This window comes from Delphinus delphis, chromosome 8 (assembly GCF_949987515.2).
Source record: "Delphinus delphis chromosome 8, mDelDel1.2, whole genome shotgun sequence".
In the NCBI taxonomy this organism is placed as follows: Eukaryota; Metazoa; Chordata; class Mammalia; order Artiodactyla; family Delphinidae; genus Delphinus; species Delphinus delphis.
The window spans coordinates 102814533-102838244 of NC_082690.1; the positions used below are offsets into that span (position 1 = coordinate 102814533).

Sequence of the window (23712 nt, forward strand, 5' to 3'; positions counted from 1 at the left end):
AAGGCAGAGGAGACCTGAGTGACGGAAGCGTGGCTGAGTCCTGTGTCCAGTGGCGTGGCGGCCCACCGTGGCCCCCTGGGAGACACAGGCCCACCCACACTCTGCTTGCTCTCCCGAGGGTGCCCAGGTGCGCGGCTCCTCGTGTACAACCCCCATCTCAAGAGTCTCGGCTCCTTTCGACGGAGAGGCTTAACAAATCCAGACCCATCTCACATGTCTGGGACCATGAGCCTGTTTAGTGTCCCCATGAAGAAGCAAACACCTGGTCTGAGGTGTGCTGGCTCTACTTCCACCTGCGGCCACAGGGGCTGCCCACCGTCAGCCAGGAGGGGGCAAGGTCCAAACCCTAGAGATGCAGAAGGGGCAGAGACCGGAGTTAGGCGGAACTAGGGGCCAATCTGGACTCAGACACTGAGTTACCTTGAGACCTTGGACCAGCCACTGAAGCTCTTCCCGCCCAGGAATAACATCACCTCCCCCAAGGGCTGTGTCAAGGCCAATGCCCTGCACACACAGCCACCAGAAGGGCAGGCCCTCTTTAGCCACTAGGGGGCAAAACACTGCTCCCGTCTCGGGATTTGTCAGCCCCCAGAGAAGCTAAGGTCCGTGGCCAATGGGACCAGAGACCAGTCATCGCTCACAAGCCTGGGGCCTGTTTGCGGTCTCCTTCCCCAGCCCGCTGGGACATGGGGGTGAGACAAAGACAAGCTGCCCCAAGGTGCCCAAAGTCATGCTCAGCCCAAAACTTTGGGGGCTACTTACCAGCTCTCGTGGGCTCCAATCTGCACCCAGACCCCAGCCCAGAGCTCAGACCAATGTCCCAAAAGCACCCAACCCGAACAAACTGCACAGGACCGTTGGATTTGGAAAGTTTTTGTTTTCTTTTCCCACACATTTCCGGGGTTGGGGTGTTATCCAAGACTCAGACACATTTGTTAACAAAGAGAGAAAAAAAAAAAACTGGGGAGCAGGGAGCCTGTGGGCAGATAAGTGACCCCAGCAGTATGCGGGTAATGCCTGGCTCCCTCTCTTCCCTGCTGCCCGCACCCAATGGGTGCCACAGGCTGCTGCTCGCGATATCTAGATTAATTGTCTTCAATATATATCTGCATTTGCCTTTCCCCTCCCACCCGCCCCCCACCCTGCTCCTCCAGCAGCTTCCCCATCAATGCACGTCGCCCGGCGGCACACAACAGAACAGGTCTTCCCAGGCCCGAGCCCCTTCCCTGGGCGGAACCAGGCAGGCGCCTCCTCCTGGTGGGCGGAGCCATGGCTCTCGGGGCCATCCCGGCCCCGCCCCCCGCTGGGACGCTCCGCCCACCCTCCCGCCCTTCTCCCACCGACTCTGGAAACCCAAAGGGAGGAAAGGAAGGGGGAAACCAGACACACACAAAAAGAACTGGGGAAGGAGGGTGGGGACAGAGAGACATAGCAAGCCTGGGGTGGGGACTGGAGGGCTTGGGAAGAGAAGGAAGGCTGGGGGAACAGAGGGAGGAGGAAGAAAAATGGAGGAAAATGAACAGGACGAGTAGTTGACACTGTACAAAACCCCCAGTCTTCCTTCCCTCCCAACCCCACCAAAATAAAACTACCCCCCTTAAAAAAATAAATCAACCCAGGGCTGTGAGCACGTGCCCTGCCCGATGGGCGCAGAGCTGAGAGGGACAGACAGCCCCAGGACGCACGATGACTCCGCGCCGACGGACGGCAGGAGGAAGGGGACGAGCACGGGGTTTTCCTTTTTTTTTTTTTCTTTCATTTTTTTGCGTTTCCTCTTCGTGAGAGAAGTCTGAGGCAGCCAGGGAGTGGGTCCCCAGGGCCCCGGCAGGGAGAGGGCCGCACCCTCCTCTCGGGCCCTCCCAGGAGGGGCAGCTGGCAGTGGGGCGCGGTGCCGGGGGCTCAGACGTAATACTCCTTGTCTTTGTTCTTCTTGGCCTTGCTGGGCGTCTTGGGGGCAGCCGGGGCCTTCTCTTTCACCACCGCCCCGTTGCTCTGGGCCGAGTTACTGATGTAGTTCCGGCTCTGGTCCACCTGGTAGGAGCCCTCGTCGCGGTTGCGGTACTTGTACATGGCATAGAGGAGGATGAGGATGCAGAGCGCCGCGGCCGCCACGATGCCCACCACCATGCCTGTGGTGCTGCTGGACTCCCGGATCACCTCCACTGCGCCCGGCGGGCCCCGCTCCCCAGGCCCCGTGGGGTTGGCTGTGGGCAGATGGGGGAAGCCGGGGGCGGAGGTCACGCCGGGGCGCAGGGGAGGGGGCCTCCGCGGCTCGAAGGACGTGGGGGCCCCGGGCCCCAGGGGTGGGTTCTCCAGCAGGGGCTGCAGCGGGTCTCGGTGGTTCATTTTGCCCGCTGGCAGGTTGGGGGCCGGGGCGGAGGGGGCGAGCAGCACCCCAGGGGCGCCCGTGGCCCCATCTGTCCTGAGGTTGGGCCGGGGAGCGGGTTTGCGGGGGGAGAGGAGGGTGGTGCGGTCCGTGACCAGGGGAAAGGTGGTGTAAAAGTCCTCGTCGTCCGTGGGGGGGAGGCTGGAGTCAAAGACCTCGCCGGAGGCAAAGCCCGAGGCCTCGATAGGCTCCTCGCAGTCGCTGTCGTCCTGCTCGGCCTGGCACGGGCCCCCGGCGGGCGGGCGGCGGGCCGCGGGCGGGGGCAGGGTGTCTTGGGTGGCACCCACGCCCGTGAGGAAGGGGTAGAAGGTAGGGGGTGGGGGCACGAAGGGGGATCGGGTGGCCACGGGAGGGGGGTCTAAGGAGTCCTCCGTGATAATGGGCAATATTAACTCTCCTCCTAGAACAAGAGAGAGAAGAGAAAAGACAGGGCGTCAGCGAGGGCCGGGGTGCAGGCGGCCGGCACAGAGAGAGAAACAACAGCCTCACACACCCAAATCGGTTCCAATTGGCTTTGGCGGAGACTAGAGCGGACTGGGCCCGCCCGCCAGCCGGCCGGAGCACTGCGCTTTAAGCTTTAAGCGGGCAGCGGCTCGGATGCCCTGGGCACCCCACGCACGGGCTCTGTGGCTCTCTGGGTTTTGGTCTTTTGTTTGTCTTAAGAAACCAAAAGGAAAAGAAAGGAAAGGAAATAGAAAAGAAATGGAAAAGAAAAAAAGAATTCTACTGGTTTAAGGCTTTAAAAACAGATACAAGAGCAGCATTTAAACAAACCTAACAACAATATCTTTTAGGGTTTTTTCTGGGTTTTTCTCTTTTTTTGCTTTTTTTTTTTTTTCTTTTGTTTTTAAAAAAGAAGATAGCATACCACGGAATTCAGGCAACTTACATCAACAAATAGGCCGTGTGATTTTAGCATGAAGAAAAAAATTACAAACAGAGCTGTGTAAGCGGGTTCTCCCGGAAAAAATAAGAAAAAAACAACTTTTCCGTACAACGTTTCCTTTCTATCTGTTTGGTATCTCCCTCCCTCACTCTTCTCTCCCTGAACAACTTGCTTCCTCCAGAATACTCTCTCTCCTCCCTCACTTGGGCCCTCTCCCCCTCATTAAACACAAAGCTGAAATCTGCACAGTGAAGGCTGGCGTTGAGGAACTGTTACCACCACTTGGTGTCAGCGTGTGGGGGAGGGAGGGAGCAGTGGGAAGGAAGGCTTGGGGAGGAGGCACGTGACAGGCAGCTGCGTAGGAATTGCCTCATGGGTGAGAGGACTTGGGAGGCGATGAGCATGGGAAGGGGCTTTGAAGGCTAACTGCAGGTTGGTCAAGGGGAGAGGAGAACTGAAGGTGGGAGGTGATGAGGTCCAGGAGGAAGAGCTGGCAGGGACACACGGGCACATTGGAGGAGGGTCTTATCCTATAGGACTTTGGGAGTGGTGGTGAGAAGCCATGTTGAGGTAAGGAGGTGAGGAAGGACAGGGAGTGAGTGAGGGAATTGGGCAGGGACACATGATTCTTGAGCTAACCCTAAATCCCCAACTTTCTCTTTCTTCACCCTCCACCTCTGACCCCCACTGACTTCCCCCCCTCCCCCTCCCCAGAACCCCCATGGGCCGCCAGGACCTGGCCAGGGCTTGACGGCCTCTGGCCCTCTTATTATTGTTTAAAACAATAATAAAACAACGGAAAGAAGAAGAAAGCAAAAAAAGAAAAGAAAATACATACACAGCCATCTGGGAAGGATGCACTTGCTAATATAGGGCCCAGGAGAACTACTGGGGAGGGTCTTTGGGGTAGGGGTGTAGGTCTCCTCACTCCCTAGGTGGGATAACTGGGGTCCCTTGGGCCAAAACTGCAATTCCCATCAGCCCCAGAGGGTGAGAATTACAACTCCCATTAGTTCTTACAGGGGTGTGGACCACAATTCTCATCAGCCCCTGGGTCAACAACTACAACTCCCATCAGCCCGCTGGGCCCCCTCTCAAACAAAAGCACTGCAACCCACTGGTCTGGGGTAGAACAGAGCTGCAGCCCTGGGTCTAGGTGGCTGGTGGAAGGGCTCCCTCCTCTTGGAGGGGCAGCTCTGGGCCTGGTAGGGGCTGTAGGTTTCCTCTCTAGCTCTCCCTCCAGCACAGCTCAAGCCCTGCCCCCATCTGAGTGCAGCTTGCTGGTCTCTCTGCAGGGTTTGATCTTCAGAGATCACACCACAAACCTCCCACCCGCTCCATGGGAGGCTTCTCAGGGCTTCCCCGACAGACCCCTCTGCCCCAGTGCATCCAGGCCAGCCATGTGCCACCACCACCACACCTTGGCACCTCTCCTCCTCCTCCCCCCACCCAAAGCGCTCTGGTCTCCACCCTGCTGTTCAAACACCTCTGCTGATCCTTCCGATCGCAAGCTCCAGCAGTTTGGCAGAGCTGTCCTTGGCCACACTAGCCAGCTCGGCCAAGACCTTGCTGTTGAACTCACAGCCTTGCTGAGCTCCTCAGGCTGCTCTCCCCATCAGGCTCCAATCTCCCCCTGGACAGGGGCTCACCTGCACCCCAGATTGTGAAGCCTCGGGGCACCTGGGCTTCCACCGGCTCAGCCACACTGGAAAACTGAGCCAAGAGCAGAGAAGCATGTTTTGTGGGGCTGGAACTGTCCAACCCCGGCTTTTTATGGAGGAGGATGCTGAGGCCTGGGGTGGGCAGGACTTCCAGGGTCTTCCAGGTGTCACTGTCAGGCTACATGAATGAATAGACTATCCAGTCCCTTCTGTGGCTCTCAGAGGCCAGGCGAGGGCCAAGTCTCACAAGGAGCCCCGGAAGGCCTGACTCATCCTCCCCACGCCTGCAGGAATCTGCTAGGCTGCTTGACTCTTGGCTTGGATTTTAATGTGGGAGGCCAAGACCTGTTCTGTCATTAATTCCTGTGACTGTGGGCAAGTTTCTTTCATTTCCTGGGCCTCAATTTCCTCATCTATAAAATTAGGGTATTGGGCTCCAGGCCCAGGGTGAGGCCAAGGCCTGGATCCCAGCCTGTGGATGAACATAGATTGTCCTCCCATCCCTACTGAGCCCTAGACCCACCAAGGATGGCCCAGCAACCTGGCCCCTGGGTAAGTGGCAAACTCAGCTGTTAGGTCTCAGGAGGAGGCTGGTAGCCCTTCGAGTGGTAGCATCTGGGCCCAGCCATGACAAGGTTCCCTTCCCTGTGTGGACCCTGAACACATCTGGGGTCCTCACTGCTGGCCCACACCACCTGCCCCCTTCCTGAACTTTGCCTTCTGTTCAGAACACCTTTCCCCTGCTGATATCTCATTCATCCTTTGAATCCAACCAAATACCTCCTCTTCCAGGCAGACCTCCAGAGGCTCCTCCCTGCCTTGGGTGCCTCTGACACCTTGTCCCTATTCTGTCCTGGAGGCACAGGTTTGGACTCACTGCCAGGGAAGGCCCTTGCTGGGGACACATCATGGCCCAAGGGGTTGATCAGGCCAATCAGGGCGTAGACCTTGGCTTTCTATCCTTTTGCTCACCTCCCCAGTAGATGAGGGTGTATGGGGGCTTCAGGCCTTGGACCACAGACAAATCCTGCTCAGCCTGAGCCGCCCCCCACCCCCACCGCCCACAACCATTTGCCCCAATTCACTGGCTCCTTAGGTCCTTGGGACACACAGGCTCCCAGGGTCCCCCTGAGCAGCCTCCTGCCTCCCCCAACCCTGCCTCCAGAGCCCTCCCAGTCCTGGTCATATTGACTTCTCGGCCCTGCCCTTCAACCCCAGCCAATTCCTGGCCTCCATCTCTGGGTCTCGGTCCTGTCCCTGCGTCCCCAACTCCTTTGGGGACTTTCCCTGGCCCAAGGCTTTGACAGCATCTCCTGAGGGTGCCCTGCCCTCACTCACATCCCCCCACACTGCCACAACTGCCCCTTGGTGTCTCCTTCTCCTGGCCCTGAACCTCAGCCTCCACCTCCCACGCCACTTCCTCCCTGGGCCCTACACCCCTCACCACAAGACGACACACTACTGAGACCCCACGCTGCCTTCCTTCCCCAACTCTCACTCAAGTCGGCCTGGGCTCTGTGGCAGTAGGGTACCGTCTTTTCCTGGGGTCATGCAGGAAGGGTCAGGCAAGCTTGTGCCAATGAGGAGTTAGTGGGGCCTGGAGGAGGGCAGGAACCCTCAGAGACTTCTCACTGCAGAAGTCCAACTCGGGGGCTCCCCAGGACGCCCCTCCCACTGGGCTTTTAGGGGTGCAAACTCATGAAGACTCATGGTGCCTCGGACCCTGGGTCCTGCTCTATGCCAAGGGTGCACATTGGGATGGGGTGCCCCTGGGGGTCTGATAAGGACCCTAGGCAGCCTCCCTCCCCTCCCCCACTTCAGGCAACTGCAGCATTTGGGAAAGATTCACAGGAGCACTTATCATAGACGCCACCCACCCTCTGCTCCTAAATTGAATTTCAGTGCATGTCAGTTCCGCTTACTAAAAGGAATTCCATTCTGGCCAAGGAGACCACAAGCCATTCCCGAGCACCCTCCTCCCCCAGCTCCCCTGCCTCTGGGGGCCGCTGGACAAGCAAGCTGGGCCCTTTCTGCCTTTAGGGCAAAGAAGGCCCTTGACTGAAAACCTACCCAAGAACCCCATTCCCTCCCAAGCAAGATGCGCCCACCCCCAAAGCAGCATGTAGAACTGAGGCTGAACGTCAGAGACTAAGCAGTCAGCGGCCCGAGGCCTCATCTGCCAGTGCTGGGTGCCCTGCCCAGGCTGTGACGGCAAGAAGGCCACTAGTCCACAGGGCATTTCGTGTGGATTAGAAACATGGCAGACCCTCAGTGTGGCCACAGCCCTGCAGGTACACCAGTTGGCAAACAGTGTCTCTGTGCAAAACTGGAAAAAGGCATTCTGTTCTCCTGGTGGGCACAGCCCCGCTCCAGGGCGCAGGACACACAGCTTGGCAAGCAGAGCACTGGCTAGATTTCAGCCCTTACTCACCTGTTCCAGCAGAGAACAATCTGTGCAACTGTGTGCAGTGGCCTGAAGGGTACCACCCCTCCCCACCTGGAAACCCACACACAGCAAGGGCAAACGTCAAGGTGGAGTCAAGGTCATAGGCGGTGAAGCGCCTACTGTGTGCATGCATGTGCACCCACCCCTCTGAGGGTCTGTTTCTGCGCAGCTGGGCACGTGTCTCTAAGCGTGTGTGTGTGTGTGTGTGCGTGTGTGTGTGCGCGCGCGTGCTCGAACCTCAATGGATCCAAGCACGTGAGCATGCATGTCAGCGAGTCTTAGCGGACGTGCGTGCATGTGAGTGAGCCTGTGCTCTGTACGTGGTTTGTGTGTGGTCCGCCTGCCTCTAGGCCTGGGTCCGAGCTCGTGTGTGCATGTGAATGCATGAATGTGTCGCTGAGAACATGTGAGCGTGCCACCACGGGTCTGAACACACGCGGTTGTGCCTCTGTGACCACCTCTTGCCCTCGGGTAGTGAGACTACATTTCCCAGCATCCCTTGCAAGTAGGTGCGGCCACAGGAGTAAGCAGTGGTCAGTGCCAGTACCGGCCCATAAAAGCTCCAGTGCCCGATCCTCCGCACTCCTTCTCCTCCTTCCAGTGACCTTGCGAACCATGTGTTGAAATGGAGGAGCCACAGATGGGAGGTCTCTGGATTCCCCAAGCACTCCTTGGGGCAGAGCCACCTGCTGGTCAGGAGCACCCAGGTGGGGCTTCACCTGAGTCAGAAACTCCCCTTGAAGGACCCACTGAGATTCGGGGGGAGATTATCTGTTACAGAAACACATGTTACCTTAACTAATACAGACACAGCCAGAAGTGGGTGTCACATTAACAAAAACCTGTGGCCCTCAGGTAACAATTCAAGAAAATGGATTTGGAGGCTGGAAAGATGCAGAACCACATAATGCAGCGGCAGGACACCTGGCACCAACCGTTGCTTGGGACAGACCACGTGCTTACTGAGGCTGAGGCACTAAGGGAAGGTGCCAGAAAAGTCGGGACAATGCCGGCTTTTACTTTCTGTGTTTGGTAACATATTAGAAGAAAGAAACAACATTAGATGAGAATTGGTGCGTTTGCAACAGAGATGAAGGGACCAGCGAGAGCCCAGAAATGCGGGGCCGGCAAGTGTCAGAAGAACCACTGCCCCCAAACCCCAAATCTTAAAAGAGAAGACTGGAAACGGCTTTCAGGGATAGTGGCCCAGTGACACTTCCACCTGAAAAACGGGGCTCAGCCTTGCCTCAAGGATCACACTAAGGGTGTGTCTCCCCGCCTATTGTTTCAAACGCCCTCAAGATAGTCACCACTAAATTAAGAGATAGGGCAGAGAAACAAGGAAATAAACAGGCTTGAGAATTATGTCTAGGAGAGAACTCTGAGTGCCGTTCCGTTGACTGCTGGAGCCTTGGGCCCCCAAATATGCATGAGCAGGAAGAGAGGGCCGTCAAGGCTGTGAGACCTCCAAGGAGGTCATTTTCCCGACACCCACCCAGAGGATGGAGGACTGGGAAGGGTCTGCCAGAGGGCAGCGCCAGGGCCCCAGACAAAGCAGAGGGGAGTTTCTCACACACAGCAGAGGTGGGGTTTCAGGGAGAAACTTCCCCACTACTGAGGGCAGAGCCTCAAGCTGCCTGCTGGCTGGATCTTCCCAACACTAGGAACTACAAGCTGCTGTGCACCCTCCATCCTTCCCTTTGGACGCAGGGTTTTATGGTGGTGGTTTTCTCTGGCCCATCATGGTATTCTGGGTGTGTGTTGGGCTGTATGGGCAGTGAGATCAATTATCCTTTTAGTTCATGGGTATCCAGACCACATATGGGTACCCAGGAGCCAAGTCTGGACCCAATGGAGCGGGTCCATCTCCCAGACATCCTCACCTCTGAGATGACTATCCTAACCGGGTAGGGCTTCGGGTGTCTCTCCTGGGTAGGAGTGGGTGTGTTCTGTCAGTGGGGGGAACAGTGGACTGGATCGTTGGTGACCCAAAGCCCAGACTGTGGCAAATAAATGGCTAGCTGGTCACCAAATCTGTTTTTGCTTCCTCCTGGACTGCCTGGAAGCTAGGTCGTGCCACATGACCGAGCTCTGGAGAACAGAATCAGTAGGGCCCATGCACACCTCTTCCTCCCAGGCCTGGTCCATAAACCCTCCCCTTCATGCCCCTCCCTGCGTATCCCCTTCCACCACAACTTGGGAAGTCACGGTGAAGATGATGCAGCTTCAAGGTGGAGACAGACCAGCCCTGAATCAGCGCCCTGAAAAGAGCTGCTCACCTAAGTGTCCGTCGACAGATGAATGGATAAAGAAGATGTGGCACATACACACAATGGAACATTACTCAGCCATAAAAAGAAATGAAATTGAGTTATTTGTAGCGAGGTGGATGGACCTAGAGTCTGTCATAGAGTGAAGTAAGTCAGAAAGAGAAAAACAAATACCGTGTTCTAACACATATATATGGAATCTAAAAAAAAAAAAAAAATGGTTCTGTTGAACCTAGGGGGAGGACAGGAATAAAGACGCAGATGTACAGAATGGACTTGAGGACATGGGGAGGGGAAAGTGTAAGCTGGGACGAAGTGAGAGAGTGGCATGGACATGTATACACTACCAAATGTAAAACAGATAGCTAGTGGGAAGCAGCTGTATCGCACGGGGAGATCAGCTTGGTGCTTTGTGACCACCTAGAGGGGTGGGATAGGGAGGGTGGGAGGGAGACGCAAGAGGGAGGGGATATGGGGATATATGTATACATATAGCTGATTCACTTTGTTATACAGCAGCAACTAACACACCATTGTAAAGCAATTATACTCCAATAAAGATGTTAAAAAAAAAAAAGCTGCTCACCCATCAGGAACAGTGTTTATAACTTTACGTGAAGGAGAAGTCAATGTCTATGTGTTTAACCACGGGTGCCGAGAGTTTCTCTGTTACAACTAGTGTTACCTTAAGACACGCTGGAATCTGAACATGTTTGTGCCTCTGTGATTCTGAGCTAGATGCGTGGGTCTGAGCAAATGTGTTTGTGCCTGTGGAATTAAGCATGTGTACGCCTCTGAGGGCCCTGTGTATGTGTGCACGGGGGCAACGCCTCTGTAGTGGGCCGAGTGCATGAGGCTGCCTCTCTGGGTCTGAGCACACGTGGGCTTATATGAAGCCGAGTACACATGTATGTGTGGGTCCTTGTGGGTCTGTGTGCTCACCTGGTGAACACGGAAGCATGCATTTTACTGTGTCTGAACATGTGTGATTGGCCTGAGGGTCCACGGATATGTGGGTGTCCTTCTGTGTGGAGCTGCATGTGTACCTCTAAGCATATGAGTAAGTACACCAGCAGCTGTGAGCGCCCGTGTCAGTGTTGGCCTGACTCTGTGTGTGTGTGTGTGTGTTCACGTGTGTGTACACCACCGTGGGACTGAATACGAGTATGCATGCCTTGAGGGGTGTGAGCACGTGTGTGTGTGTCTGAGCATAAGGCATGCACATCAGAGTAAGCCTCAGAAGGTCTGAGCTGAGGTGGGCCTCCGAGGGTCTCCTTTCCTGGGGCGGTGGGGCAGGGGCGCAGGTCTGTGAGTCTGAAGAAATGTGTGCGTATGCCTGGACCCCTGGGTCTGGGCACACACAGCCTGCCTGAGGATGCACACACGTGTGCCCTCATGGCCCTCAGCATGAGCACACACGTCGGTACACGAGGATATGCCTTTGAGGATGTGTGTGTCTTAGAGTACGTGAACAGATGTGCAGGCGACTGTAGGTCTGAGCCCAAGTGTATGCGGGGGTGGCGCTGTGACACTCGTGCACCTCTGTGAGCCTGGGCGCAGACGTGTACATCCCTGAATTCACACGCCCACGTGCACATGTGTGCATGTCGTATACGTGCCTGCCCTGAACACGCACACACACACCTGTGATTCTGAAACATCTGTGTCTGTATGTCTGAGCTCACGTGGAGGATTCTGTGGCCTGAGCACATGTGTGAGCATGTGTGTGATGCAAGTGGATTTCTACACGTGTGTGTGCCTCTGTGAGCTGAGCGTGGATGTGGAATTCTGAGAGTCTGAGGATTCGTATATGCCTGGGCCTTGAGGGTCTGAGCACATAGGTGTGCGTGTCTCGTGAGTGTGTGAAATATGCAAGTGCTCTGAGCACGTGCGTGTGATTCTGAACATCTGGTCTGCTCCTCGAGAGATGTGCACACGTGCGCTTCAGTGGGTCTGTGTGTACGTGGATGTGCGGCTCTGAGCACATGCAACTGCCCTGGTGGGTTGAAGACATGCTGCGTATGCACCCTTGTGCAGCTGAGCTCGTGTGTAAGTGTCTCTTTAGACACTTACACTTACACTTACTCACTGGCAGACACCCGTGAGTCCACATCTAGGTGTGGAGCCCTAAGCGCACACATGCAGGACTGCAGCTCTGAGCACACGTGTGTACCTCTGTGAAGATGTGCACGTGTGTGGGTTTGTCTGTGCTCATTGGACTCCCGGGGCTCTGAATACACGCGTGTCTCTTTAGATCTAAGCACCTGGCGCCTCTTTCGCTCTAGGCACAGATGGTGCCCTTTAGGTCTGAACATACGAGTACCTGTGGAAGTGGATGTGCGTGAGCTTGCTGGTAGGTCCATAAATGTTTGTGCCTGGACATGGGCGTGCCTCCGGTCAGACACGAGTGTGCATGTAGCTGGGTCCCTCTGTGGGTGAGTCTGTGTGTGCACTTCCTATGTGCCTCAAGGGGAGCAATTCCTACAGGGGCCAGGCCCGTAACACAAGGTGTGGGACAGGCTGGCTAAGGCAGCGAGGGGCATTGGGTCACATTGCCCACTATGCAGGGCAGGTCCCCATAAAGGCACTCCCATTCAAAAGAAGTTAAACACCGTGTCCATCAACACAATACTCTTGGCTGGGCTGCCAACCTCAGGTAAAATAACCATTAGATGATGGGCTCTCCAGGCTGGGGAGGCTGGGACCTGGGGTCTGTGGAGGGGTCCAAGTCAAGGGAAGGTATGAAACGTTTCAGGGATGACCCGAGGCTTCACACCTGGACCCAGGAAGGAAGATCTGGCAGGTGAGAGGGGTGCAAAGAGCCTGCGGTCAGCCCCTGGGTAGCTGCTGTCTCCAGCCAGGCTGCCTCCACCTCTGACACTGACCTTGGAGCCCAAGGAGTCCTGGTTGTCTGCTAGAGAAAAAGCCTCCCTACACTGGGGGCACAAGAGGGCTCTGGCCTGAGTCCCCTCCCTCTCCAGGTGGGGTGTATCACAGTCTAAATCAGCCTGAGGGACCCTGGAGTCATCTTGGTCGTTGTCTGGCCTCCCATCAAGATAAAAATCCAATTTAAGCATTTCAGGGCAGTATGAGCGTGGAGGTGCAAACATACGCGATGCACACCTGTGGGTTGCGATGGTTTTCTCTGGGGGCTCAAGCATGCACTCTGCCCTCCCTCCCTCTTATTTTTAAAGCTGGATGCTGGGCTGGCCCGCCAGCCTCTCCCCATCCCCCAGCTTCCATTCCTCCTCCACCCTCCTTGTCCCCTCACATACTTGGCCCTTTGATGCGGGGAGGGCAGCTGACCCGCCCACTTCAGCTCCTCCTCACTCCGTGGTCCCAACACAGCCTAAAAGAGCTCGGCCCACCTGTGCACGCGCTCAGCATCACACCCAGGCCCCTGACAAGACCCCGGGCTGGGGCTGGGAGGCCAGAATTTTGGTGGACAGGAGGTGGCCTTGGGGTAGCCCAGTGTGCGCTTCCCGTCCCTGCATCATGGCCCTCTGCAGGGTCCAGGGAGAGCAGAGGCTCCTCCTGTCACCTGGCAGTTCCCACCCCTGAGTGTGCAAACACATGTGGCAGGGCCAAGCCGGGCCCTTTTCTCGTGACCGCACAGCCTTTTGTCCCCAGAGTCCCATCCCGGGGCTCTCAGGGGACCATGTGTCCCAGGTGCTCCCCGCAGGCCTAGGCTTGAGGTACTGTGTCCACCTATAGGAAAGCCCCACCAGTAACTAGGTAGGGGGAAAAGCAGGGTGCAAGGAGAGTGCTGTGTCGAAGCTGCCAGATTCCCAGGGCCTCCCAAAGCAACGGTGGGGTGTGAGGGTGCATCCCTGAGCCGAGATCATCCAGTGAGACGGAGGGGAGAGCCCCCAGCAGAGGAGACTCCCCACAGTGGAGGGTGTCTGTCCGGAAAGCACTGGTCCTGGCTGTGGCGGAGAAGGCCTTTCCAGCCCAGCAGCCGGAGGCTCCCCCAAGGACCTCAGGGCCCAGGACTGCCAGAACAACCCCCTCAGCTCTGGCCTACTGGGGGGACACGGAGCAGTCAGGCTTCAGCCTCTGGGCCTGGCGGCCTGTGCCCCAGAAACCTCTCTGCCCTTGGTCTCTGGAACCTGAGCCTCTGCTCCAAGGCTCCTCACACTCCTTCCTTGGTTGCAGCCCACCCTCACCTTCAGCCCCAGAGTGTCTCTTCTGGGGCTGGCAGACCCCCTAGGCTCATGCCCAGGCCAGATTCACAGGATATGCCCAGGTCACACTGCCCACCTCAGCTGACCCCATCACCCCCCGCCCCAACCCTGTGGGCACCTGCCCCAACCTCCAGCCTTCCAGTACCAACAACCCAGGTGCCACACACTGCAAAGTAACGGAGAGAAGTCTCTGGAAACCCAAGCAAGGGATGAGGCTCCCAGGGGCTCATCCAGGACACCACCAAGCCCACGCGCTCCCACTGGGAAATCTGGCCACATCCAGTCTCCTTCCATTCCCGCTGCCAGCCTCAAGCACCAGGACCTCAGCTCCTCCCAGCCACCGCCCACCTGTTCAGAGGCACCCCCTGTGCCGTTCCACACCCCACACTTCTGAGTCGGCACCCAAGGCCCACCCCTGCCTTGCCAATCTGGTCTCTCTCTCTCTGGGGCTGCACCCTTCTCTCCAGCTGGAAGCATCAAGTAGAGCCCTGGAATGCCTCCCCCTGTAAGCCTTCCCTCCCAGCTCTGCTCTCCTCCTATAGCAGCTCCCCAACTAGAAATGTGGACCAGACCCCAGGCCCAATCTCCCCGGGGGACATCATGTCTGGCTGGGGCACCTCCTACCCAGCACGCTGCCCGACACTGTGCAGTAACTGCCCCAGCTTGGCCTGGCAGCCCCGGCAGTGTCTGGCCACCTCCCTGACTCTGGGAATGAGGAGGGTTCAGGAGCCAGCAGAGACCTCCTCTTCTAGCGACCAAAAGAACACCAGGCCTCGGGGACTGATGGGAGTTGTAGTTCTGGACCCAGGAGTCGATGGGAATTGTAGTTCCTAGGCCTGTGTTCCCCATCCCCATCCCCCACACACCCCGCCCCCCGACACACACACCCTAAGGACTCATGGGAGCTGCAGTTACTCATCTTTCTAGGGAAAAGTCTCCCTCTTTCCCTCCCAGCATCCCTTGGCCCTCAACCCCAGGACCCCAAGCTAAGGACCTCACTATCTCTGAGGGGCACCAAAACGCCAGAAACTGCCTCGCCAGGGGGCATTTGCGGGACCTGGGGCAATGGTAGGAGGGGAAAGGAAGCTACCAGGGAAAGTTAAGGCCTGGCAGCAGGCCCCCTGGGCTCGGGCCAGGTGGCAGGGACAGTCGCCCCCCTCCCATCAGTGTTGCAGCGGGCCCGGGGCAGGGGAGGGGGGAAAGGCACTCACCAGTACTGGGCTCACACTCCTCTAGGTCCTCGTCGTCGCTCGGACACTCGGCCGAGGCCACCAGGAGGTCATCTGTGTTCTTGGGGGCGAGAGGAGGGTGGGGGGAAAGAAGAGGGTTCCAGGCTGGGTCAGCAGGCCCCGCAGCCACCTCTTGAGGCACAGGGGATGAGCCCTGGGCTGAGACACACACCCTGGTCCACACCCCAGCTCTCTCATCGCTCGCTGGGTGACCATGGGCCTCCACCTCCCTTGTGCAAAGGTAGACTGAACAGCGCCTGCCCTGCGGCGGTTCCCGCGCTCCCGGGGATCAATGAAACAGCACACGTTGTGCCATTTATTTCTGGGAAGGCTGGGAGACTGGACCCCGGAACTGGGACTGCAGGGCCAGAGCGAGGGGGCCCGGGGCAGCAGGGAGGTGAAGCACAGGGGCCTCTGGAGGCAGACACGGAGCAGGACCTGGGGGGTTTCTTGGCTCCAGCCTCACCACCCCACCACCTTCATCTCTCTCCCAACCCCCTTCCCGGAGCCTGGAAACCGGGCTGCACACGATAATTAGGGCTGTGGTTGCCATGACAACAGGAGTCGACTTTGTCAGCATTTTCTCTCCTGCTTGCAAAGAAAGAGAATCCCCAAGAAGAGTGAGTGTTAAGGGGTGGGAGGGATTCTCAGGGGGTGCTAGGGAAGAAACTCAAGGAGGGAAACCCAGAATCCAAGCAGGAACGGACTCTGAGAGACTTCGGGTGAAGGGAGAGGGCCAGGCTGAAGGCCAAGGATGGGAGGAGTCTGGGGTGGGTAGGGGGTGAAACGGTCACATCTTGCTTCTTCCCCACCCCCTGAGCTGCGGACACTGCAGCCCTCACCCAAGGGCAAGGTGGGACCTGGAAGACTAATTTTCCTTCTGCATCTCCGCCCCTCTGCACCAGTCTCCCCTGTGCAGGCTCCACCAGCACAGCTATGACCCCTAGAACCCCACCCTTCTCTTCTACCTGGATGGTCTGCCCATCACCTCACACTGAGACTGGACAGCCCTTCTTGCCATTGGGCACTGGGCATGGCCGGTGCCCAACCTTGGCTAGAGCCAGGCCTTTCTCCCAGGGCTCCCCGCTCCCTAGGGCAAGGCCTGGCATTCAGGTCCCCTCGATTTTCTTGGCATTGAAGGCAGAACGGAAGGAGGCTCAGGCTTGACTCTCTTGCCTGGACGAGGCTGTCAGCCAGACCCAGGCCCCTGCAGCACTGATGGGGAGGGACAAGGGGACTGCAGCTCAGAGAACCCAGCCCTCATTTACAGAGGCTGAAGGCGGGCTGGCAGTGGAGGTAAGACGCATCCCCATGGCTGACCCAGCACCTCCTTCACCTGGGGAGGGCAGAGGTCCCTCCAGGCCCAGAGGCCCACAGCCATGTGTGATGGGGGCCAGAAGTAGCTTGGGCAGAGGGAGCAGGGTGACTGAGCAAGGTCCAGTGTGCCAGGTGTGAGCCCTCCCCCCGCTGGCCAACAATGACCGGCAGCAACAACTAGAAAACTCAGCTGCACTCCAGGGCTGCCTTGGTAAGTCACATATACTCAATCGGCTTTGGCCACCGGAAAAGCCAGCCCTGTCCTTCCCCAGTGGAGCCTCATTCTCAGGTACAGCCCCCTCCGGTGCTCCCCTGGGTGCAAGAGAAGATAAATTCAAACCTGACACAGGGAGAGCACCTGAGCAGGTGGGGCAGGCAGTGGGGAGGGAGGGTAAAGCACCAGGGGACTGTCTGTACCAGCCCCGGCTCTGAGGCACAGGCATGGAGGACACTGAGGCCTGCTACACGGCGGCGCCTACTCAAGGTCACACGGAGAGGACGTGTGAAGGCAGCGGGCTGGCAGTCTCACTGCAAGGACACCAGCCATCAGGGAGAGGCTGCTCCTGCTTCCATCAGCCTCCGGAGAGGGGCTGCCACCATTGGGTGAGCCACTAGCCCTTCCAGTGCTGTCGTCTCTGTGCCCTGCGCAAAGCGACGCCATCCTGGCTCCCCCCGTCTCTCCCTCGATGCCCACACAACACTGGGCGTCGCCTTCGTTATGGGGCAGGCAGAGGGGGTCATTCCACCCCTCATCCCCAGCCCGGACTTCCTCTCTCATAAGTGGGGTGGTCTTCCCTGGTCTAGCTAGGGTACCAAACTCCCCCTCAACTCTGGGAATGGTCCCCCTAGAAATAGTGGTCACCTCCACATCTACAACATCCCTGGCCATCAGGGTGACAATCGCTTTGAGAAAGGAGACCTTGGGGACTTCCCTAGTGGTGCAGTGGTTAAGACTCCGTGCTCCAAATGCAGGGGCCCCGGGTTTGATCCCTGGTCGGGAAAGTAGATCCCGCATGCATGCCGCAACTAAGAGTTTGCATGCCACAACTAAGGAGCTGGCGAGGCACAACTAAGGAGCCCGCTTGCCACAACTAAGACCCGGCACAACCAAATAAATAAATAAACAAATATATTTTTAAAAAAAGAAAGAAAGGAGACCTTGCCAGCCCCACCTAAACCACAGTCCCCTCCGACCCTTCCTGAGCACCACAGTTGCTATGCAGACATCAGCCCTATTCCCCACCTGGAGCCCCGTTCCTCGTGCACCAGCGGAGGGGCCCTCACCTGGGTGGTGCTGTCCCTCAGCGTGGGGGAGCGGCCCCGGCGCGTGGTGGTGGTGGCCATGGTGGTGGTGGTCTCCATGATGGTGGTAGCCATGTCGGCCAGCAGGGTGGTGGCCGTGGTCTCCGCACTGAGCAGCACGGACGGCCCCTCCCCCACCAGGCGCAGGTGGCCCTCGGTCCGCACGTTGGGGTCGCTCTCGGCGGCCAGCGCCAGCACCTTGAGCCCATTGTAGTAGAGGCCGGACACCTGGCCCTGGAAAGGGCGGCCCTGATCCCGGCCCCCAATCTTGATGGCAGCCTGGCTGTTGAAGATGGTCAGCTGGCGGCCTGGCGGGGAGGGGAAGGGGCAGGAATGACAGACGGGGGCGGGGGGGTGGGGCAGGCAGTGGGGTGGGGAGACCAGAAAAGGATAGGGAGAATGGATGGAGATCCAAGGGAGGGAAGGAGGGGTGGAGGTGGAAACCAGCAAGTGGGGGTGGGGTGGGGAGGGAGAAAGGAGGAAGGGGCAGACACCAAAAGGAAAGTCCTTGTCAGCCACTAGCCCAGCCCAGCCAGGTAGGGACCCTGGACAGGAAGGATCTCCAGGACACACTTGGGCTGGGAAAGGGGGCCCAGCTCCCCACTCTCCCCACCATGCTCATGCCTCTGGCCTTCCCATCCCCCCTCCTCTCCTGCTCCAGGGGCATCGCTCCCCTTCTTTCCCTTCCCTCAATTTGACCCCCCATCTTCCCTCTGTGCTTCCCCAAACTTCCCACACCCAGTGTCCAGCCCCAAGCCACAGAACCCTCGGAAGCAGCAGGTAGAGGAGACAAAAAGGCAGAGACAGAACAGCGACTGCCAGGCCACATGGTCCGTGCATGTCAGGGCAGGGATGGAGATGAGACCGAGGGGTGGACAGCGCATGGGAGGAGCGCCAGCGTGAGTGAGGCTGGGAGCAGCCGCGGACCTCACGCCACCCTCCCAGCCACCACCAGGCCCTCTGACCTCTGGCCAGGCCCCCCTCTCTCCTCCTCCCCTCCAAGGCCCAGCCACTGCCTGGGGATCAGGCCCTGGAGAGCAGAGACCTTCCTTCCCCGCCAGGATGTGCAAGCGCAGAGATGGAAAATGTTAAAGGGACCTTGCTTCGCTCGCTGACAGCCAAAAAAACCCCACTCCAGCTCCAACCTCACTCTTTACTTAGCAGTTACACCTCAGAATGCCCACCTGGGTGGGGTTTGGCTGTTCTGTTTGGTTTTAATGGATCTGGGGGTCAGTTTAACCCTCTGAGTTTGTTGCTTTGGTTTGGTTTTTAGAAAAGATATTTATTGTGTTTAAGTTTAGATTTAACTTTGGTTTTGATGTTGCTTATTTTTGGGGGGAGAGGGTCAGAGGAACTACTAAGCTGCCCCCTGCTCCCCTGGACCTTCAGCTGCTGGTGCTGGGGGTGTTTAAGACCTGGCTTAGCCCTTGTTAGCCTCTGGTTAGTGCTTTGTTAAAGATCTGGTTTAGAGTTACGTGCCTGTAAGCCCTGCCCCCCAAACCTGGGCTGAGGACGGTCCAACTTGTGAAACCCACACCCTCGCTGGCAACACAGGTTCCCTGGGACACCCAGGCCTCTGGGGCACCCAACCATCTGTCTGGCCTCTGGTCAATGATCAGCCAGGGGTGTGTCTGCTCGGCCCCTCTGCTCAACCTCTGTACCTCCTCCAGCTCTCCCTCCGCCCAGCACCTCCCTCAGGCCTGGAGCAGGGTCACCATCTTACAGATGGGGGAGCCGGAGCCCACAGAAGCGGAGAACTAGTGAGTGGCAGCTGGACACCAGACCCAGAGAGGCCCTCGAGGAGCACTGTGTCCAGAGTTTATTCTCGCATATGAGAATTATGAGAAAAACGAAGGGGAGAAGGTTCACAGTGGTCAAATGAGTTTGGAAAACAAACATTTCACAATTACACAAGGGGTTTGTCTCTCACAGGACCTCTCAGAGCCTTTATTAAAATCCATGTCCATATGCATCTCCAAGAGGAAGAAACAGGATTCAGACTTCTCAAGCTCATTTCACCACAAATCTCTCTCTCTTTCTCTCTCTCTTTTTTATAACCACAAATCTCTTTATCGTGAAGCATCTCATGGGACTTACGCTTCACAGGACATGTTTTGGAACTGGATTCACTCAATAAATATTTATTGAGAACCTACCACACGCCAGGTGCCGACAGTAAAGCAGTCCCTCCAAGAATGCCCCGCTTTTGTTCTCAAATACTTTCCTGCTCCTCATTTCATCTCATCCTCACAGCACCCGGTGTGAGGCAGGCTGAGCCGGGATCACCAGCCCTGTCTCCCCGAGGAGGGAACTGGGGCTCGGGAAGGGGAAGCCTTGAGCAAGGCCATGCAGCAAGTGAGCTCCTCCAGCCACACTCTGGGAAATGCTAGAGTATGTGGCCAACCCTTCACTTTCTAGAAGAGGAAGCAGAGGCCTAAAGAGAAGATGTGACCCTGCAGCTAGTAAAGGATGCCTGGGCTTCCAAACCGCCGACAGGAGCTCTTCCCTCATCTGGACCACAAGTCCCTCCACCCCCACCCCCCTACCGGGCCTGTCCGGCTCTCCCTACCCTTGGGGTCACAAGTTGTCCCAGCTTCAGCCCAAGCTGCTCCCTTGGCCTCTCTGATTCCGGGAGAAGGAGGTGGGTAATGGAGAGGAAGCTACACAGGTGAGCCAACTAGGCCTCTGGGGCCCCACCCACCATGAACTCCTCAAAGGGTTAAAGTTCGCCCCGCTGGAGAGAGCAGCCCAGTGTGGCTGGGGGCTGTAGGTTTTAGCGATGTCTGTTAGTCCCTTTAACTTTTTGTCCTGTTATGGATTTATCACATCTGGTTATCAGCATGTTTAGTCCCCGCTGGCCACGTTGGGGGCTGGAAGTGACATTGGGGGTTTTAGTTGGGGCAGGCCCCAGTGGACATTTAAAAGCACAGTTATCAGCTGGTTAGGTGGAGGTTTAACAGTTCTACTTCCCCCCTAGAGTTTAGCCTTAGAGGTACAGAGCTCGCCCCCTCTCCAAAGGGAATGGGATGGCTTTGCCCTTGGCCCCAACTTCCCTTGGTGACAAGTGGCCTTCTCCCTCACACCCAGCAGCGCCTCACACATACGGCCGCTTAGCCAGCCTGTTCTGTCTTCCTCATCGGCTCAGCAGGCACAGGAATCCCCATGGGATGGCCACCTCTTCCCCATCTCCTAGTCTCCCTGCAACCTCCACTGCTTCTAGGAGACCTTCCGGACCAAGGTGGGCCCGTTCCAGAGATGGCAGTCCCACAGACACTCTCTCAGGGTGGCAGTCTTTCCAGTAGGATCTGAGCCCCCCACTCTTCCCTTTGCTCCTCAGATGACCCTGGTGGACCCTTCCTACCCGCCTTTGGATCCTAGGACCAGCACTTGCTGCTTCCCAAAGCCTTCCTGCTTCTCAGTGTGCTGTGGCCCTCAGGTGGCCCTTGACAAAACCTCTGAGCCAACAGGGCAGCTCCCTCCCAACCCGCACTCCAGCCTGCTTTCCTGGAGGGGTTCCAGGATCTCCCCTATGACCCTGGTCCCTTCCCAGGTTTAGAAAGAGACCAAGGACTCTCCGTCTTCTAGGAAAAGCCCCTCCCCTGCCCAAACCACCACTCTAAAAGACAGGGACCCTGGACAACAGAGAGGAAGGGAACAACCTGGCCGGACAATTGTCCTTTTACTAGGGGGTGGGCGATGGGGAAGGCACGGATGGGGAAAGAGAGAGCTCTGCACCTTTAAGATAGTGTTTTTAAAGTTAATTAATTAATTAATTAATTAATTCTGGTTAATTACCTTTGTCGAGCAGCCATTCATCTACTACTCGACCAAGCCGGTAGGGGATTCTCTGTCTAGCAATCGCCAGGCGCTCGTTATCAAAGTTTCCTTGGAAAAGTTTAGAAAGACAGTAGGTTTCTCAGGCGGCGAAATTAGAAAAGTAATTATGCATTTCTCAGGAGACTCAGAGTAAGCAGCGACATTCAACGGAGAGGGGGCCAGGTCCACCCAAGGCGGGAGAAGAAACGCGGGTCCCTCGTCCTCCCTCCGGTCCCCCTCCCTAGGCTCCCATGCAGAGCCAGCCCCACCCTGGGGGCGGGAGTGACCCAAAGAAAAAGAGAGGGACAAAGAAGAAAAGGAAAGGGGAAAGGAAGAAAAGGCAGCTGGAAGGTCAAAGGTCAGAGGTTAAACAGGTTTGTCTGTGCTCTCCCTGTCTGCCCACTTCCTTCCCCATCCCAGAGCGGGGCAGAGGGGCGGGGAGGGGCATTTAGCGGGTTTAAGTTGGGGGTGGGGAGGCCTCGGTGGCCGGCGGGTTACTGCGTTTAGAGGGCTGTTTAGAAGTGGGAGGGATGGGTTAAGCGGGGGGTTTATGCGGCATTTAAGGGGTGGCCCAGCACACGCATTTAACAGTGAGATTTCAACCACTTCTCGAAGCCCCCTCGGCTCCCTTTACCTTCTGTGCTCAACCCCCAGCTTCCCCTCACCTCCCACCCCACCCCACCCCACCACCAGCTTCCACCTGAATCCCCCCAAGCCCCCCGCTGCTCTCACTGCAGGCACTTCCGGCTTCTCACCCTGGGCACAGGTGCCTGCTTGTGGCAGCTGGATGTCACCCAGCCGCCTCGCCCACCCTTTGCATCTCACCTCTTCCACCCCTGGTCCACCCTACAGGCGCCCCAGCCCTCCTCTGCCTGGCGGCACCTTGCTCTCTTCCCCTCTCTCTCAGCTTCACTCCAAGACCCTCAGACTCCTGTCCGCTCAGGTCCCCTCTCCTTCCAGCCCTGGGGAGCCCAGTCCAGCTCCCACTTGAGCCTTCCTCCTTCAGGTTCCTCCCCCCACGATTCCTAACCTCCACTCCTCCTCTCAACCCTGGCTGCCCATCTGGATACACACCTGCTCTTCTCTCCACTCACAGGGAGGAAGGAGGATGTGTGTGTGTGTGTGTGTGTGCGTGTGTCTGTCTGTCTGTGTCTGTGTGTCCTGTGAGCTCTTCCCCAAGGCTGTGGGTGATCCCAAACTGCAGCCGTGGAAATGGAAATGATTTCCTTTGGAAATCTGGCCACTCTACCCACTGCAACCACCTACACGATCTTCAGTAACATTCATGCCGGGGGCATTTTCCCTCTCATCTCCCACTGCACAGCTGTACTACCTGCCCAATGAGACCTGGGCCTGGGCCTGGGCCTGCCTGCGTACACATCCCGTTAATGAGCCCATGGTGTATTCACACGAGCATGGATGGGGCCTTCCTAGGTGCTTACGAGGCAATGAGACCCTGCCTTCCCACAGATTCCACAGGTTCTGAATCCACAGATTCAGGTCACTTGTGTTTCAGACAAAAATGGATCATCCATTTGTTTAGTCACTCAACAAACATTTCTTGAGTGCCTGTTCTGTTCCTGGTGCTGGGTACTGGAGATGCAAAGATGAACGTCTGGTCCTTGACCACCGGGAGCCCCAGCCAAGCAGGAGAGACTGGCAAGTGACCAGCAGTGTCCTGTGTTCTGTTAGAGGTAGCACAGCCCTGGGGATGGGGCTGAGAGGGGCCCTAGAAGACACTGGAGGAGAAGTATAGTAGCCAGAAGAGTGTCAGATGGGGGAAGGGAGGGAGAGGGCACACACAGACAGAGGCAGAGAGGCAGGAGGGCAGGAGGCGTTCAGGGACCTACCTGCACTGGGATAGTTGTGGGTGCGTCTGTGTGTCTGTGTGTGGCATGTATTTGCGTGTGGGTCCTGAGAAGACGGGAAGAATGTATGTGTGTCTCACCCGCACACATAACAATTCTAACAAAAGCTCCGTTTACACAGCACCTCTGAGCACCTCTGCTACGCCACGCCATTCTAGCACTCTCCTTAGGTTATCTCACGGAACTCTCACAGTACGGCTATGAGGTAGATATTATCCCCAACTTTCACAGGTAGAAACTGAGATCCAGAGGAGCTAAATGACTTGTCCAAGGTCACACAGCTTGTCAGTCGGAGACCCAGGATTTAAAGCCTGGTCCTGCTGACTCGGAGTCCCTGGGCTGTGTCT

At 57.2% G+C, this 23712-nt stretch overlaps 1 protein-coding gene across 14 annotated transcripts in view; it reads right to left on the reverse strand.

Moving 5' to 3' along the window:
• Window positions 1–1141: 1141 nt before the first annotated feature.
• Window positions 1142–23712, reverse strand: part of NRXN2 (neurexin 2) — a 99699-nt gene continuing 77128 nt past the window's right edge. For 5 of the 14 annotated variants that reach the window (XM_060019161.1, XM_060019160.1, XM_069540967.1 and 2 more), the window contains 4 exons: window positions 21477–21566; window positions 17664–17989; window positions 15045–15123; window positions 1142–2786 (listed from right to left, as the gene is read on the reverse strand). In XM_060019161.1, the coding sequence (XP_059875144.1) occupies window positions 1900–2786; window positions 15045–15123; window positions 17664–17989; window positions 21477–21566 (1382 nt within the window). In that variant the 3' untranslated portion in view covers window positions 1142–1899. The remainder of the gene's footprint in view (window positions 2787–15044; window positions 15124–17663; window positions 17990–21476; window positions 21567–23712) is intronic. The other 9 variants (XM_060019165.1, XM_060019164.1, XM_060019163.1 and 6 more) reach the window with 3 other exon arrangements.